Source organism: Balaenoptera ricei, chromosome 16 (genome assembly GCF_028023285.1).
Source record: "Balaenoptera ricei isolate mBalRic1 chromosome 16, mBalRic1.hap2, whole genome shotgun sequence".
NCBI lineage: Eukaryota > Metazoa > Chordata > Mammalia > Artiodactyla > Balaenopteridae > Balaenoptera > Balaenoptera ricei.
Genome location: NC_082654.1, coordinates 8,337,469 through 8,353,914, shown reverse-complemented (window position 1 = coordinate 8,353,914; position 16,446 = coordinate 8,337,469). Strand labels below are relative to the sequence as shown.

The window sequence follows — 16,446 nt, the reverse complement described above, 5'->3', positions numbered from 1 at the left end:
TGGCTTACACCTCATTTCAGGTAAAAAGATGATCAGGTCATTGGCAGTGGATTCTAATATCAGCATCCAGGTGCTCTGTAGAATTTATTGAATGGAATGACTTACAAGAGGAGCTCTGTTTCGTTCCAGTGGTGCTGAGAAATGGTTCAGACAGATGCTATTATTATAACCAGACATTTCCTCATCAAAGAGGGCTAACCCATGTGAGACAAGTCGTGGGCCACAGAGAGTCAAATAATGGTGACCAGGCATTGCAAAGACATCTGCAGGTGTTAATGCCCCATGTTTTTTCTTGCAACCTCAAAACACCAGCTCTTTCTTTAAAACTCTGATCAGAATATCAACTCTCTTACATTAAGCAGGAATTACGATAAGCAGGAATCACGGTGACATCCTGAGGTCCGGCCAGGCTCTCAGTGTTTCATTTCTTCTGATCACATGTCAGGCTTATACTTACCATAACTTTATAGGAGTCTTAAGAATGAAATCGAAACCCAGCCCTTTGAAATGGCAAGTGCTGCTATAAGCTGCTCAAGCTTTGCAGCTAAGAGAGCATCCAACATCACAATGGTGGTGGGATAAATCACTCAGAGAGTAGCGCTGTCTCTGACTCCACCTTGCTGAGTTTATGAGCCACGGAAAATCTCTCAGGGTCCTTAGAGGCTTCTGCTGGGACAGGAGATGAGCTGCCGGTAAATGACCCACCTGAATACAGGAGTACCTCCGAAAACCAATCAAAGGCAAACGCTCCGAGTGTGATTTTAGAGGTCATTACTGAAACTTTCTCTCTGAGACCTGGAATGTTCATTTCCAAGCTGCCTGTGACTGGTCCCAGAGCAGAAGAAGCCAATGATAGTTTCTAAATGCGATCACAGCCTCACAAGTGAGTTAGTATAAAAGGATCCTGGGCACACTGGCAGAATAATCCTAGGTGAGAGGACAAACCTTTGCTACCCTGTTGAACTGGATCTCTCCCTTGAATTCCTGAAGATCTCTCTTGTGCCAGTGTACCGAAGAAACGTAAACCAGGGCTTCTCCTCCAAGCTGATATTATTAAATTGACACAAGCAAAACTCCACTTGCAAAAAAGAGAAGTTATAAGTTGAGTCATAAGGTGCTTTTAGTCTTTCAAAGTCTTATGCTTAAAATGAGGACAAAAGAATGCTATAGACTGAATACTTGTGTCCCCTCAGTATTCATAGGTTGAAACCTAATCTCCAAGGTGATGGTGTTAGGATGTGGGGCCTTTGGGAGGTGATTAGGTTACGAGGGTGGAGCCCTCTTGAATGAGATTAATGCTCTTATAAAAGAGACCCCGCAGAGCTCCCTCACCCCTTCCACCACGTGAGGACAAAGGAGAAGATAGTCATCTATGAACCAGGAAGCAGGCCCTCACCAGACTCCGAATCGGCCAGCACCTTGATCTTGGACTTTCCAGCCACCGGAACTGTGAGAAATAAATCTGTGTTGCTCATAAGCCACCCAGTCTATGGCGTTCTTTTATAGCAGCCCCCAATGGACTAACACCGAGACAGGTGTTTCTGCTATAACGTGGCAAATGCAATTCAGTAAATGCTCATCGTCTGCAAAATCTTGCACTTATAAAATCCACGTTCACAGGAAAAATAAGGTTCAAAATCTATGCAGCTCTATAATCAGAAGAACACAACAACAAAAATCAATCAATTCCAAAAAACATCACTACTGGTAAGGAGACACGTTAAATTGATTTAAAACAATTGTTTTAATACAGCTATAAAGATAGAATTTGACCTTAAAAAAACCACAATTAAGGCAGTATGGTGGAAGGGGGTGTGAGGAAGAATGGAAGCTGCTGGGTTGTGAGCAAATGGGCAAAGGACCTGAGCGGTAAGCATCCTAGGACAGGGCACATGGCCACCCTGAGCCAGAGCTCTGCAGAGTGACGTGCCCCATGGACAGGACTGAGTTCTTCGGAGGCTTCTGCCCGCAGCTGTGTTGCTGGTCCCCCGGGGTCAGGGCTGCTGCCTGGTCCCACAGAACACTGATGTACTGGCAAAAATGGCACGTGAACCAACACTACTTCTGTGTCACAATGATATCATCCCATCCTTGCCAATCACATACGAGCAAATCTGCAATAACAAAACACCAAGACGGCCAACCTGCCCGCACCAACCCCATCCACTTCGAGGAGACTTCAAGGCAGCCACGGTGCCCTTGGCATTGCAGCAGCTCCCCAGGAACATCTAGGAGGCACATACATATGTGCAGACACAGTGCTGAAACAGTGTGGGAATCTCAGAAAAACAAGATTCACACGACCTGGGGAGGGTGACCCATGAGTAAATCAATGTGAGATAAACGTCAGAAAAGAGACTTGCACATGGTTTAATAATCATCCGGAGATGCCTAGAACACTTTAGCTGTTGCTTGGGACAGTTTTATGGGGTCGTTTGGAGCAACAGCTCCAGGTTTAAAGCAGCTTGGAGTCACATCCTGCCTCTCCTGGGAAATCTTAACAAAGTTACTCTATCAATCCATGCAGCTGTTTTCTATAAGACAGAAGTAATAATAATAATAGTCCTTGTCTCACACCAAGGAATAAACGAAATAATGCAGGTAAAGCACTCAGCACAGCACCAGTAACTATCAGAGCTGCTTCCAGCTCTCCTTCTGCTGGAGACTGAGGCATCTGGAGGAAAGGGAATAAACAGGAGCTCTTCTTCTTGGCTCTGTAAGGGCCGTACAGTTCCGGTACATAAAGGGCACTTTACAGTGGTCAGGTGAGTGAATGGATTTTAATGGGCACGAACGTGGCATTTGAGAATTGCTGAGGATGACTCTCTTTCTTCCTCCTTTTGATCCTCATGTTCTAAGAAGTTAGCAAAGGTGAGCATCTTGCCTAAAGCCTCTCAGCTCGTTAGCAGGAGGACCAGGGAGTAGGCCAAGCCTGAGTTCTGGGTGGACCACAATCACGCCTGCAGAGCCTGACCAGCAAAGGGCTGGACTGACCTCGCTCACATCCTGCGCTAAATGCATTTAAATACGGTTTCTAATTCCAATACCTTGCTGTTTCTCACACATAAAATTCCATTAGCTTGACAAGCCTACCAAATACTCAGATGTGAGACAAGATGTAGTTATGTTTAAACTGCATGTGTGGGAAGATGCATTTTGGGGCACCTGTGGCAGTGGAATCACGCTTCACGTGGCACCGATTCTGGAAAGTGGGACCCACCAAAGGGTGTCCTTAAAGCTACCGAACGCTTTAAGCAGAGGAGTGAGAAATTCCAGTAAATGTTTTAAAATTATAAATCATCTTATTTCACTGCTCAAGGAATCCCGTGAGTGCCTGGGACTCCCATGTTTCTGATGAGGCAACTAAGGCTCAGAGACGTGAGATAATTGTTCCAAAAGTCCCAAAATCTAGATGTGTCAAGGTCAAGGTCTGAACTCAGCCTGCCTGACTGGACTGCACGTGGCGTGTCCACTCTGCCCATGGGATTCCCAACTGGAAGCACATGACCCCCATCTTCTGCCCCCGCCCCACATATTTAGGACTAATTGGGCCTCTCCATTTCTGACCGGAAGTGTGGATAAATGTGAACACTTCCTCTTTCATAAAGGATAACTTCATTTCTAGAGAAAGAATCCAAGGCATCAGGCATCACTAAGTAATGCAGGCATTTGGATGTAGCCCTGCTCAGGTCTGACTTTATTTACTTGGAGGACTGCAGCCCACAATAGATGCTAGAGGCACTCGGATTATTAGCAGGTACTCCTGTCTGCACTTTGAGAGTGCATCCTCTGGTAAAACAGTGTCCAGCTGTACACATCCAAATGTTTCTTAACAGCTGTTATTAAAAAAGAAGAAGAACAAATATTTTTAAACCAACTTTAGATTTCATGAAAGTTCGTTCTGAAAACGTTCTACCTGAATTCTTCCGAACTGAAAAGTGGTTATGGTTGAGTGGTTTGAAAGTCTATTTGATGCGGTCAAGAGGAGGCTTCGAAGAGATGCTTGGAGTCGGAGCTCTGCTCAGATGTCCCCCCGCTGAGCCCAGGGGCTCCCTGGGAAGGGGTCTCATCCACTCTTGTCCAGTTCTCAGCACAGCGGCCGCCCGTAGCACGTTTACAGTGACAGCTGGGGGAACGAGTTGTCAGCTGTGCCGCTTGGAAGCTGTGAGCCTCGACTGCAGCCTTGACGACTCCACATCGTGAGCATGAAAGGACTACCTTCCTGCCCGGAGGCTGGCTGAGACGGCGCATGTGCCAAAGGGCTTGGAAACCACACAGTTATGGATCAGTTGGGGAAAGAAACTAACATCTTAGGGAACCACACTCTTGGAGAACCACATAGGATGGCATGGGATCAAACGCCAACTTGAGAAGGGGTGGGTCAGCTGGAGCCAGAGCAGGAGGGAAAAGGCACCCGAGATGGGTTGGCAGAAAAACACCCCCCTCCCAACAAAGATGTCACGTGCTAATCCTAGAACCCGTGAGTACTCGAAGTTATGTGACAAAGGGGAATGAAGGTTGCAGGTGCAGTTAAGGTTGCTTGGGATGGGGAGATGGTCCCGGACTATCCAGGTGGGCTCACTGTACTCATAAGAGTCCTTAAGAGCGGAAGAGGGAGGCAGAAGAGAGAACCAGAGAGATGGCAGCCTGAGAAGGTCTCAACCTGCCATCGCTGGCTTAGAAGAACAAGGAATGTGGGCGCTTCTAGAAGCTGGAACAGGGTAAGAAACGATTCTCCCTGAGAACCTCCAGAAAGAACACATCTATCCTCCGGAACTGTAAGAGAATAAACCGGTGCTGCATAAGTGGCTACATTTACGACAAGCTGTGAGAGCAGCACGAGGACGTGATGTCACGGCTGACCCAGGGTTTACGCTGCTTGCGCAAAGTGGAGGGAGGGGACGTTGCAGGCCGGGGACCTGCTTGGGAAAAGGCCTGCAGCCAGGAAGCGCACGGCGCACGGAGGGAGCCTGGAAGAGCCCACCTTCCAGGAGCAGGACCTTGACAGCACCAAGGGCCAAGGTTACGGAGGCCTTTGAGCCTCGGGGAGGGAGGCCAGACACGATGAGCACCGCTAAGGGTCTGACCCGGCGGAACACAGCGGAAGGAGCCACGGAACGGCCTGGAAGAAGCACGTGTGGCAGAGGTGAGAAGCATCAGCAGGGAGGCGAGAGGGGACAAAGGCCACAGCCCGCCCACGGCCGCAGCGGTCCAGCCTTCTCTCCTGCCCTTTCCTCACAGATCAGTCACATGCAGGTGACCTGATCTGGGCCCAGGAAGCAGAAGCATCCTTTTTCCTAACTAGTCTCTGGAGAAGACACGTATCCCGAGACTCAGGGCTCATTCTCTAAAACGCGGATTCTGCAGCAAGGCCCTCCCCATCGTGAGCATTAGAGCTAATTCGTGTTAAATGCCAGGCACGGAGCCTGCCCCGAGCTCAATGAACCATCGCTGTGTCTGTGGCCAGAGCAACCGGCCCCGCAGTCAGAATCCTTCCCACGGCGCCGGCGCCTGTACCTGGATGTTGAGTCTCCCCCGATGCGCCCCCAGGCCGTAGCGCTTCGAAGTGGACGCGTGGAGCTGGAAGTCTGTGATTTTTAAGGTTTCCAGACCAAGAGGCGGGCAACCTGGAAAGGACAATGCTTATTAAAAACAAGGACAGATGTTGACAGAAACGAACTTCTGCTTTTCTAAATCTGGCCACGTGCTTCTCTGTCTTTCCCCTGCACTCCCGCTCGGCGCTGCAGCCCCACTCGCTGGTATGCGCAGCGTTTCCGGACCAACACTGTCGATTCAACTGTTGACATTATGCCAGTTTTCCTTCTCGTCGGCATTTCCTTTCTGGGTGTTTTTGCCCTGATATTCCTTCTGTCTGACGCTGTCCGTGCTACTGTCTGAGGCTGTTTCCAATTAAGGATCCTTCCGCAGTGTGACTCAGCCAGGGAGAGTTATTGGTTAGAAATTTCAGAACGATTCCATGGCTGAGGCTCTGCAAATTAATCAGAACTTGTTGATTTTGCTTCAGCAACTCTTGCCTTTGTATTGTGAATACTAATGAGCAGAGCAACAGAAAAACACAAACAAACAAACAAAAAAAACTATTGTCTTCCATTCCTGGCAAAACTGGTAATTTCTACTCAACACGGTTTTGTCCAAGCTGCCCCTGGAATAAGATGCTGGCACTTGGGCAGGGCCTCGGCCATCATCCCAATCCAGCCCATCATCCCTACGGATAAGAGCTTTAACAGCAGCCCTGGGGCTGGATCCCAGGCCTCCTGACTCCTGGGCTGCTATTCTCACCACCCACCCTACCACTGGGCTGGAAATCTCCAAGTGATGCTATCTTCTTCAAATCTGGCCCTGGAGAAAGAAAACAAACACTCGGGAGGAGAAGTGAACAAAATGTACTTCTGTGAAAAATCCCTAAGGTAACAGAGGCAAATTTTAAAAGCCGTGTGGGTCACTGCTGAGATGGAAGTGCCCCTGGGGATCCCTGGGATACCTGGGGACGTGAGCGTGTCTGTCCGTCCACAACAAACCCCTGCAGGGAAAAAGCCCTTCTGGTCCTGGGCGGCTGGAGGAGCCTGGCAAAACAGTGGCCGCAGGGCATGCTCTGTGGGCACCAGGTAGAAAGTCTGTCCAGGTGCTGCAGCCAGAGGAATTCAGACCTGCCAGGACCTGAGACGCCATCAAGTCCTCCCCTTGAGTTCTCAGAAGAGGAAACCGAGGCCCCGAGACTTGAGGTGAACCACCCAAGGCGTCCCTGCCAGCGGCAGAGCCACGCCTCAGATCTCGGTCTCCAGATTCTCAGCTCCGGGCTTTCAAACGATGCCACGCTCTCCCCTGCCCACATCTGCCGGGAGGCTGCCTGTACTAGCACAGGGAAGCAGAGGTACCGGTGCCCAGCGTGGTAAAGGGCACAAGAGAGGAGGTGACAGTGCCGCTGGCACCGGCCTGACGCTGCCCCAGAATTCGGAAGGCTTCGGGTGGCCTCGTGATCATTCTCAAGATTTTTGGCAGGTCTACTCAACGTCCAAAAGAAGCAAAATAAGCTGCCTTGGACTTATCCTTGGACTCACCCGCAGTGTAGAACAATACCACATGGGAAAGAAAATGACACAGGATGATTAAGAAACCTGGCCAGCTCTCGAGGCCACCTCTTGGTCCTTGAGGAGACATCTGCGGAACTTCAGCCACTCAGCTGCCGCCTGGACTTTGACACAGTGGGGGACTGCTGCTACCACAGCCCCAAAGGCAGTAAGCCTAACAAAACCCACAGAATGAATCAGCCGTCTCAAGGAAACCTCCGTATCTTCAAAACAGGAACTCCAGAAGGGCAGAGAGGGTAGGAAGCAGACAAGCGGCCCCACCCCAGCCACAATTCCTGCCTTGGCCATGACTTCCAGGAGATAAGAGACAATCACACTAACAGAGGCTTCTCACTGGCCACTCCTGCATCCAAGGGCTGAGGGAAAGAAATGAGAATCTAGAACCCACTATCTGTCAACAGTCAAAAGGGCATCTTCAGACAACTGCTTAGAAAATTTACCCCACTCCCATCATAACCTCAGATTCTTGCTGAAAATACTGCTGGAATAATGTGCCAGACACACACACACACACACACACACACACACACTCACACACAGACACACACAGAGACACAGACACAGACACACACACACTGACACACACACACACACAGACACAGACACACAGACACAGACACACACACACAGACACACACACACAGACACACACAGACACACACACTCACACACACACACACACACAGAGACATACACACACAGACACACACACACTCACACACACACACACACCCCCCACATGGTACAATAAGAGCTGAGTGCTCTGCGCAGTGACTCCCCCTAAAAGAGCCCCGTGCACTCTACCTGCCAAAGAACTCCAAAAGCAATGCGAAGGTGAAGCAAGGAGCTAGAATTCCTGTGCTTTTAAATTCTCAAATATACCTCCGGCCCCTGTCCAGAGAGCAGTCAATCATGATACCACCTCCCAACAGGCAGGACTTTTCTCCATCTTTAGAAAATATTACTGAGGAAGCCAGGGGTGCTGCCTGGAGGATCAAATAAATGGAGGAGACACAAGTGTTTCAAAGCTTAATCTAAATCTCCACAATCAGAAAGTCAAAAGGCCAGGCAGAGTGATGGCATCATTACTGGAGCGTGATATGTTGGTATTATGATCAAGATTATAATGTCAATTGAGGAGATAATTACTAGGTTGAGAGAGTGCTTGAAATCAATGGGCAGCTCATTCCCAGCTCCTCACCCCTCCCCTGTGTTCTAAGTCCCCAGCCAGGCTGCACTGAGGTGGCTCTGGCAGTAACTCAGCCAGGACTCAGCTCCTGGGCCAAGCTGTTCCAGCAGCCGCCCCTGAACAGCCCTCGAGACAGCTCCCTGTTCCTCCTCCAAAAACAAACAAAACCCTTTATCATCAAATCACATTTTTGTTATTTCAAAGAGGAAAAAGACTCTAATCCTGAGAAGCATGTGGGTGAGGAGAACATGAAAAAAAATGTGTGAAAAGAACACTTCAGGAAAATATTAATTAGAGATGGGAGATGTGTCATAATCTGGAGGAAAGAGTGACAGTCGTCAAAGATGACTCGACTTTTCTCTTCCAGGCAGCGTGGCTCTTGAGAACACCCTGTGCTGTGGGGCACTGCTTCCCAGGCCTGAGCTCTGTTCCCAGGACGTGGGCAAAAAGGGGGCCCTCTGCCTCATTCCACACCTCCCCTTCGACAAGTGCACACAGGCACACACATGTTTAGTTAAATCCGTCCCTGGCTAACATTCTCTGTATTGCAGCCACTTTACAAAATGGACATTAGCACTATGGCATATATTTATTATTCTCACCACCATCAATTACCCTATGCGCACACCAGCTCTGTAACAAATCAGAAGTGCTCATGGCATTTAATTTTGTGACCTATAAGTTATGCAGCACAGTCAGACTAGAGTGTATAAGTTGGAATTCTGAATCAGGAGTGTCAACCCCAACACCCTCAATGCCCTAAACCTGTCTGCAGGGGAGGCTGTTATGAGAGTCAAGAGAATCATTTTAAAAGGTTTGGGAAGCAATGCAAGCAACTACCATGAGCCAGACCCTCTGAAGACACTCTGTCATTTAATCTTCACAAGAACCATAAGAGATGGGCATTACCATCCCCATTTTACACATAAACAAAGACTCAAAGAGGCTTACACAGAGTTAAGCAGCTCCTAAGTATCTGAGTTAGAATTTGAAAATCAAGTGTGACATAAAATCCCAGGCACGGTCTTTACGTCACCTCCCTTTGACTTGAAAACTCAACAGGGTGGTACAAATGCCAAGTTGCATCGTGGCATTTGGGGTCACAGGGAAGACAGGAAGTGAGGCTGGGACGAGTTGGCAGAGGGGGGCTCAGAGTCCAAGGTCTTCTGGCCTGCTGTGAAGTCTGCTGGAAACAGAGCAAAGAATTCTCCAGGACCTTGAGAGCACTGCCAGGGGCAAGCTCACAGCCATCCTGAACTTTGGCTTTCATGGTCGCCTATAAACCAAATAAGTCTTAGAACATTCTTTCCTTCGCCTTTCTGAACTTGACATTCCCTTGGATCAGCGAGTGTGAGGGCCCTTCCTGGTGCACTGGAGAGTGTTTGCAGTGGCTCTCTGCCTGTCTCAGAAGTCGCTGGCTTCCCAGAGGGCACGCCTCCCTTGGGGTCTTGCAAAGGAGCTAATCCCAGTCTTATCTAATCACCCTTGGAAAGCTCCTCCCTCACTTCTGGACTCCTTCAGGTAGTTCTCACCCTGACCCAACATCAGAATCTTCTGGAGAGAAAAAAAAAAAAAAGATGCCTAGACCCCCTCCCCAGAGACTCTGATCCATGGGACAGCAGAGGGGCCCAGGCCCTAGTCTAAGGCTCCCAAGTGAATCTTTTGAGACCCTGGTTGGCTGGTGTCCCTTACCTGTAACGCTACACAAACTTGGGATTCTCTTTCCAAGGCCCCAGGGGGTCAGGCAGAGGAAACTCTCAGGGAGCTGGGTATCAGCCCACGCTGGTGGAAGCCACTCACGCCTGGAGCCTGCCAGACCCTCGTGTAATCTAGAAGCTCCGACCTCAGATCAGTGGTGGCCTCACATGCAAAGCCTCCAGAGACTTCGTCCCTCAACACCCACCCCTCTCATCCTACCCACCCCCACCTAAGAAAAGTACAGACCACACTGTGAATGTCCCAGGGCAGCAACTATGAGTTCTCATCACTGAAGTCCCAAAGCCCAAATCGGTGTTTCCCGCGTGAATGAATGAATTTGTAATACAATCCAATATAACTAATAATCACTATGTCTGCATCGTCATGGAAAATTAAGTCTGTTCTTTACATATCGCTTATAAAGCCAAAAAAGGAATAATTGGTTCAAAATAGCACTTCTCAAACCTCAATCCTTTGCTTATCATCTCCATGAATTTTTCCAGGCACTATTGCTTAATTGATTACTATTACTTAATTTTTATTTAAGTCAAGTAATTTCAATGGAAATATGTTAATGTCAAAAGAAATCTTATTACTAGAAGGTAACATAGAAAAATATATTCATGACCTTGGGGTAGGTTAAAAAAAACAGTTTAAATGTGAAACAAAAGTACTAAAGGAAAATATTGATGAATGGTCTATATTAAATTTAAGAAGATCTGTTACTCTAGAGACACAATTACTAGAATGAAAACGTAAGCCAGAGTGTGAGAAGGTATTTACTATGCACATTAATAACAAAGGACTCACATCCACAATATTTTTAAGAAAAGCAAACAAACAAACAAAAAACCATCCTATAAATCAATAAGAAGAAAAATGAACAAAAGAGCTGAAGAGGCATTCGAAAAAGAAGATATCTTAATGGTGAGTAAACATTAGTCATTAGCTTTCAGGAAAATGCAAAGTAAGACCACAGTGAGATACCAGTACATACCCATGAATATGAATACAACTAGAAAGACACAATATCAAATGTTGGTGAGGAAGTGAAACAACACTGCTGGCACAAGTGTTACCTGGTACAACCAATTTGGAAAACTCTCTAGGAGTATTTACTACAGATCCTCACACCCTATGACCCAGCAATTCTACTTCTAGGTATACACGCAACAGAAACACATTCATACGTATGCCAAAAGATTCATGCAAGAATGATCCTAGCAGAACTATATGTAATAGCCGAAAACTGAAAACAATTCAAATGTCCACTAACATGAGAATGAATAAATTGTGGGATAGTCATGCAATAGGAAACTATAAACTAATGAAAATAAGTGAGCCATAACTCTACACAACATGGATGAATCTCATAAACATAATATTGAGTGAAAGAAATCAGCCACAAAGAGAATACAATGTATGATTCCACGAATATAGGCTCAAAACAGGCAAAAATCATCTCTGACAGTGGTTATCTGTGAGCAGGAACAGGAGGAAGGCCTCAGAGGTTCTGCTCATGCTCTGTTTCTGGTCAAAATGACAGTTATAATGGCGCATTCACATTATATGGGAGCGGTGTAGGTGACAACCCAGTAAGTTATATCCTTATGATTTCTAGACTTTTCTGTATGCATGGCACACTTCAGTACTAATAATTTTTAACAGGCTTAGCTTTTCCTGACTATTACATCATATTAATACCAAACTAAGTCTATTTATCCAACTCAGAAAGAGTGAAAGAGAATTATGCTGAGGGAATAAAGCCAATCTCAAAAAATTGTATATTGTATGATTCCATTTACCTAACATTCTTAAAAAACAAAATTATAGAAACAGGACAAAGATGAGCGGTTGCCAGAAGTTAGCAACTGAGGAAGGGAGGGTGTGGCTATAAAGGGGTAGCACCAGGAAGCCTTATGGTGATGGAACTGTCCTGTATCTGTGGTGTTTATTTCCATGAAACTATACGTGCGTAGGACCACGTACACACACACATGCACAGCCATACACGCACATGCATAACTGGTGGGGTCCGAACATGCTCTGTGGACTGTACCAATGTCAATGGCCTGATTTTATTATTGTACCAGTTACCCAAAATGCACTGGAGGAAGCAGACTGAAGGGAGAACAAGACCCATTTGTTTGCAATTTCCCGTAGGTCTATAATTAACTTCAAAAGAAAAAGCTTTTTGGGCTTCCCTGGTGGCGCAGTGGTTGGGAATCTGCCTGCCAATGCAGGGGACATGGGTTCGAGCCCTGGTCTGGGAAGATCCCACATGCCGCGGAGCAACTAGGCCCGTGAGCCACAACTACTGAGCCTGCGCGTCTGGAGCCTGTGCCCCGCAACAAGAGAGGCCACGACAGTGAAAGGCCCGCGCACCGCGATGAAGAGAGGCCCCCGCTTGCCGCAACTAGAGAAAGCCCTCGCACAGAAACGAAGACCCAACACAGCCAAAAATAAAAATATAAATAAAAATAAACAAATTTATTAAAAAAAAAAAAAAAGAATCTGCCTGCCAATGCAAGGGACACGGGTTCGAGCCCTGGCCCGGGAAGATCCCACATGCTGCAGAGCAACTAAGCCCATGCGCCACAACTACTGAGCCTGCACTCTAGAGCCCGCAAGCCACAACTATTAAGCCCACGTGCCACAACTACTGAAGCCTGCGTGCCTAGAGCCCGTGCTCCGCAACAAGAGAAGCCACCGCAGGGAGAAGCCCACAAACCGCAACTAAGAGTAACCCCTGCTCACCGCAACTAGAGAAAGCTGGCGCACAGCAACGACGACCCAACACAGCCAAAACTAAAAAACAAACAAATAAATAAATAAATTTATTAAAAAAAAAAAAAGAAAAAGCTTTTTTAAGGGATCTTAAAAGGGACAACCTTCTCATAATGTGTTCAGGGTTATTTACCGTAATTCATAAAGTCGCCAGTTGTACGGAGGCATCATAGACTTTGGGGCACTCCAGCTTAAAGATTTGCAGCCTCTCTCAAACTCATCCTAAAAAACTATGAAGAGACAGATAAGTAAAGACTGCCAACAGTGCTTCAACCTAACGCCAGAGGTGGAAGAACATTCACCATGTGAGTCCAATGGAGACAGTTGGGGGAAAAAATGGAGATGACCAGAGGAGGGACTGAAAAACCCTTCACCCCTCTTGAATGCCTCCATTTTGAAACCCAGGGTCTGCAGCAACTAGAAAATTGGACATCTATCTCTAAAGCCCAGATGGGGCTTTCTGAGGCGGCTGGGTGCTCACCTCTTCCCCCAGCCAAGTTTCTACAGCTGTTTGGATCAGAAGTTCTTAAAACACAACTGGACAGGAGGTAGGGGAGGTGTGGCAGTCTGACAGTGAGGGCACAAGAACACTGATAACCGCGTATGAAGGTGATTATAGCTCCCCATGAATCCCATCAGATCACAGTGTCTAAGAACCAGCAGTGAGGGAAGGAGTTCGCACCTAAGAAGAGCAAAAATATGTAAAAGATAAAAGGCTGCTAGAAAGTGGAAACTGTACTGGGGGTTTTGCCTGTTGACCTGGTCAACATCTGTAGATCTGAGGAAAGGCTTAGACTGTCCCCAGGGGAGAAAATCTGACTCATTCAAAGATGAGTAAAGAACAAAACATTAAAAGAGGTACACCATCCAAAAGGCTCCAAAAGAAATAATGTGGTTTGATGTAATAACCAGGAAAATGTTGTTCACCCTAAGTATAGTGCAAGAGACATGGCCTCTACTTGCCATGAAAAGGATATGCTGAAAAAAAAGATAGAAAATATTTAAGATAAGCCAAACATCAAGAAAACTAAAAATCCAAAGGCAGAATTAAAACATACAAGGAAAGATCTATTATTTTTGAACTAAGCTCTTTGCCAATGCAGTAGGGAAAAATAAATAAAAGCCTTGAAACATGGAAAGGAAAAAGAAAACTGTCATTATTTAGTGTACATTGATTCTGTACCCAAATCCAAGTTAATATATGAATAAATTTATAATTAATAAGAGTTTAGCAAAGTTGCTGGGTATAAAATCAACATTCAAACATTAACTGTACTCCTGTACACCAGCAAAAGAGAATTAGGAAACTGAAATTAAAAGCATCACAGGATGTCAATTATCTAAGAATAAATCTATTTAAAAATGTGCAAGGCCCATGTATTGAGATATATTTTGAAAGATCTAAGAAATACGGAGATATACATGTTCGTGGATTAGAAAACTCAATATAAATATGTAAATTCTCCCCTAATTGATTTTATGGAATTAATGCAACTCTAATCAAAATTCCAGGAGAGTCTGTAAAGAATTGACTACATGGTGTAAATGTGTGTGTGCGCACACACACTTTCAGTGGGTCAATAATAACCGAAACTTTTGAAGAAGAACAAAGTTCTGCTCTATCAGATATCAAGATTTATCATAAAGCTATAATAATTAAGAGAGTGAGATATTTTATGTACGGGTAGAAAAATGAATTAATGATAAAGAAGAGAACTGGGAGCCTGAAAACAGAGCCAAGCATATATGGACACTCAATAACCAACACATACGGGCAGCACTGCAAAATAGTGGGGAAGCAATTATTATTCCATCTGGGTTCTTACAAGAAAAAAAATTAAATTGAACTTCAATCTCATATCACAAACAAACAAAATCCATTCTAATATATAAAGACCTAAATGAGAAAGAGAAAAAAGGAATCAGAAAGCGTTAGAAAGTAGTATAAAATGTCTTTATGACTTTTTAAAAAGGAATTTCTTAAAGAAATCACAAATAGTAGCAACCATAAAGAAGACTGATATATTTGACTACATCATAATTAAGAATTTCTGTTTATTAAAAGAGCCCATAGGAACAAAAATTAAGTCACAGAAGCAAAGAACATGTTTGCTACAAACGCTATAAAGTCAGAGCTCATAGTTAGAATGGATAAATCTATGTGAAAAACATTGAACAGGAATTTCACCCCAAAAGACAAATAAATATATGAAAAGATGCTCAACTTCATTAGCAATTAGCAAATGTCAATGAAATCACAATGAGTTAACCATTATACACCCAGTAGACTGGCAAAATATTAAAGTCGGATCATACAACAGTTGTTCAGGATGCGGGCCATGGCAGCCCCACACCATGCTGATGGGAAATTAGGATGCAATGGCCATGGAGGAAAACAACTGAGCATTTGTTCAACAGTCAAGTTGAACCCAGTCATTCCATGCCTAACTGTGTACACACCAGGAGAAACTCAAGCCTGTGGACACTAGGATGTGTGTGCAAGAATTTTCATTGGCAGCACTTTTCATAAAATATAGAAACTGCAAACAAGTCAAATGTCCTTCACCATTAAAATGGATAAAGAAATTGTTATGTATTCCTATGATGGAATGAAAATGAATGAACCAAACAAGTATAACACTGATAGAATGATACACGACATGACTGAATATACACGGTATAATTTCACTTATATAAATTCCAAAAACAGGCCAAACTCATTTAGAAATACAAACATAAGTGGTAAAACTATAAAGAAAACTAAGGAAATGTTAACAAAGTTGGGATAGAGGTAACCTCTAGAGTTGAAGGGAGAAAGATGTGATGGGGAGATTGACGATGCTCTACTTCTTGACCCAGGTGATGGTTACATAGGGATCGGCTTTATAATTATTTGTTAACAGAACATATATTTTATGGGCTTTTTCTATATGTATGTTTTATTTCACAATAAAAGTAGGAAATATTCTATACAAAGCGGTACAAGCAGAAATACTACCGCAGAAAATCACATCAGTGATGGGGTAACAAATGTGTAAAGATATCAGAATATTAAAATGACAAAAAAACTGAAAACAAATTTTAAAAAGGAGAGAAGTAACACTGAATTTTTTTGATGGATGGGGCACTATAAAAGAGACACAACTCCTTATAATACTAAACATACTCTTATCATATGATCCAGCAGTCATGACCCCTGGTATTTACTCAAATGAGCTGAAAATTTATGCCCACACAAAAACCTGCACATGAATATTTATAGCAGTTTTATTCTTAACTGCCAAAATTTGGGGGCAACTGAGATGTCCTTCAATAGATGAATAAATAAACAAATGTATGTGGTACAGCCATTAATGGAATATGATTCCATGAGCAAAAGAAATGAGCTCTCAAGCAAACCATGAAAAGACCTGGAGGAACCTTAAATGTAAATTGCTAAGTGAAAGAAACCATTCTTTAAAGGCTACATACTGTATGATTCCAACTATATGACACTTTGGAAAAGACAAAATCTGGAGACAGTGGTTGCCAGAGGTTTGGGGGAAGGAGGAATGAATAGGATGAACGCAGGAGACTTTTAGGGCAGTGAAACTATTCTGTATTATACATGGTAGATACATGTCATTACATCTTTGTCCAAACCCATAGAATGTTCAACAAAAA

The 16,446-nt window shown here is 44.9% G+C and overlaps 1 protein-coding gene across 1 annotated transcript in view; it reads right to left on the bottom strand.

Annotated features, from left to right (window-relative positions):
• CPXM2 (carboxypeptidase X, M14 family member 2) overlaps positions 1-16,446 on the bottom strand; it is a 128,204-nt gene that overhangs the window by 91,157 nt on the left and 20,601 nt on the right. Inside the window, exon 3 of the mRNA XM_059899798.1 lies at positions 5,518-5,627. Within this exon, the coding sequence (XP_059755781.1) occupies positions 5,518-5,627 (110 nt within the window). The remainder of the gene's footprint in view (positions 1-5,517; positions 5,628-16,446) is intronic.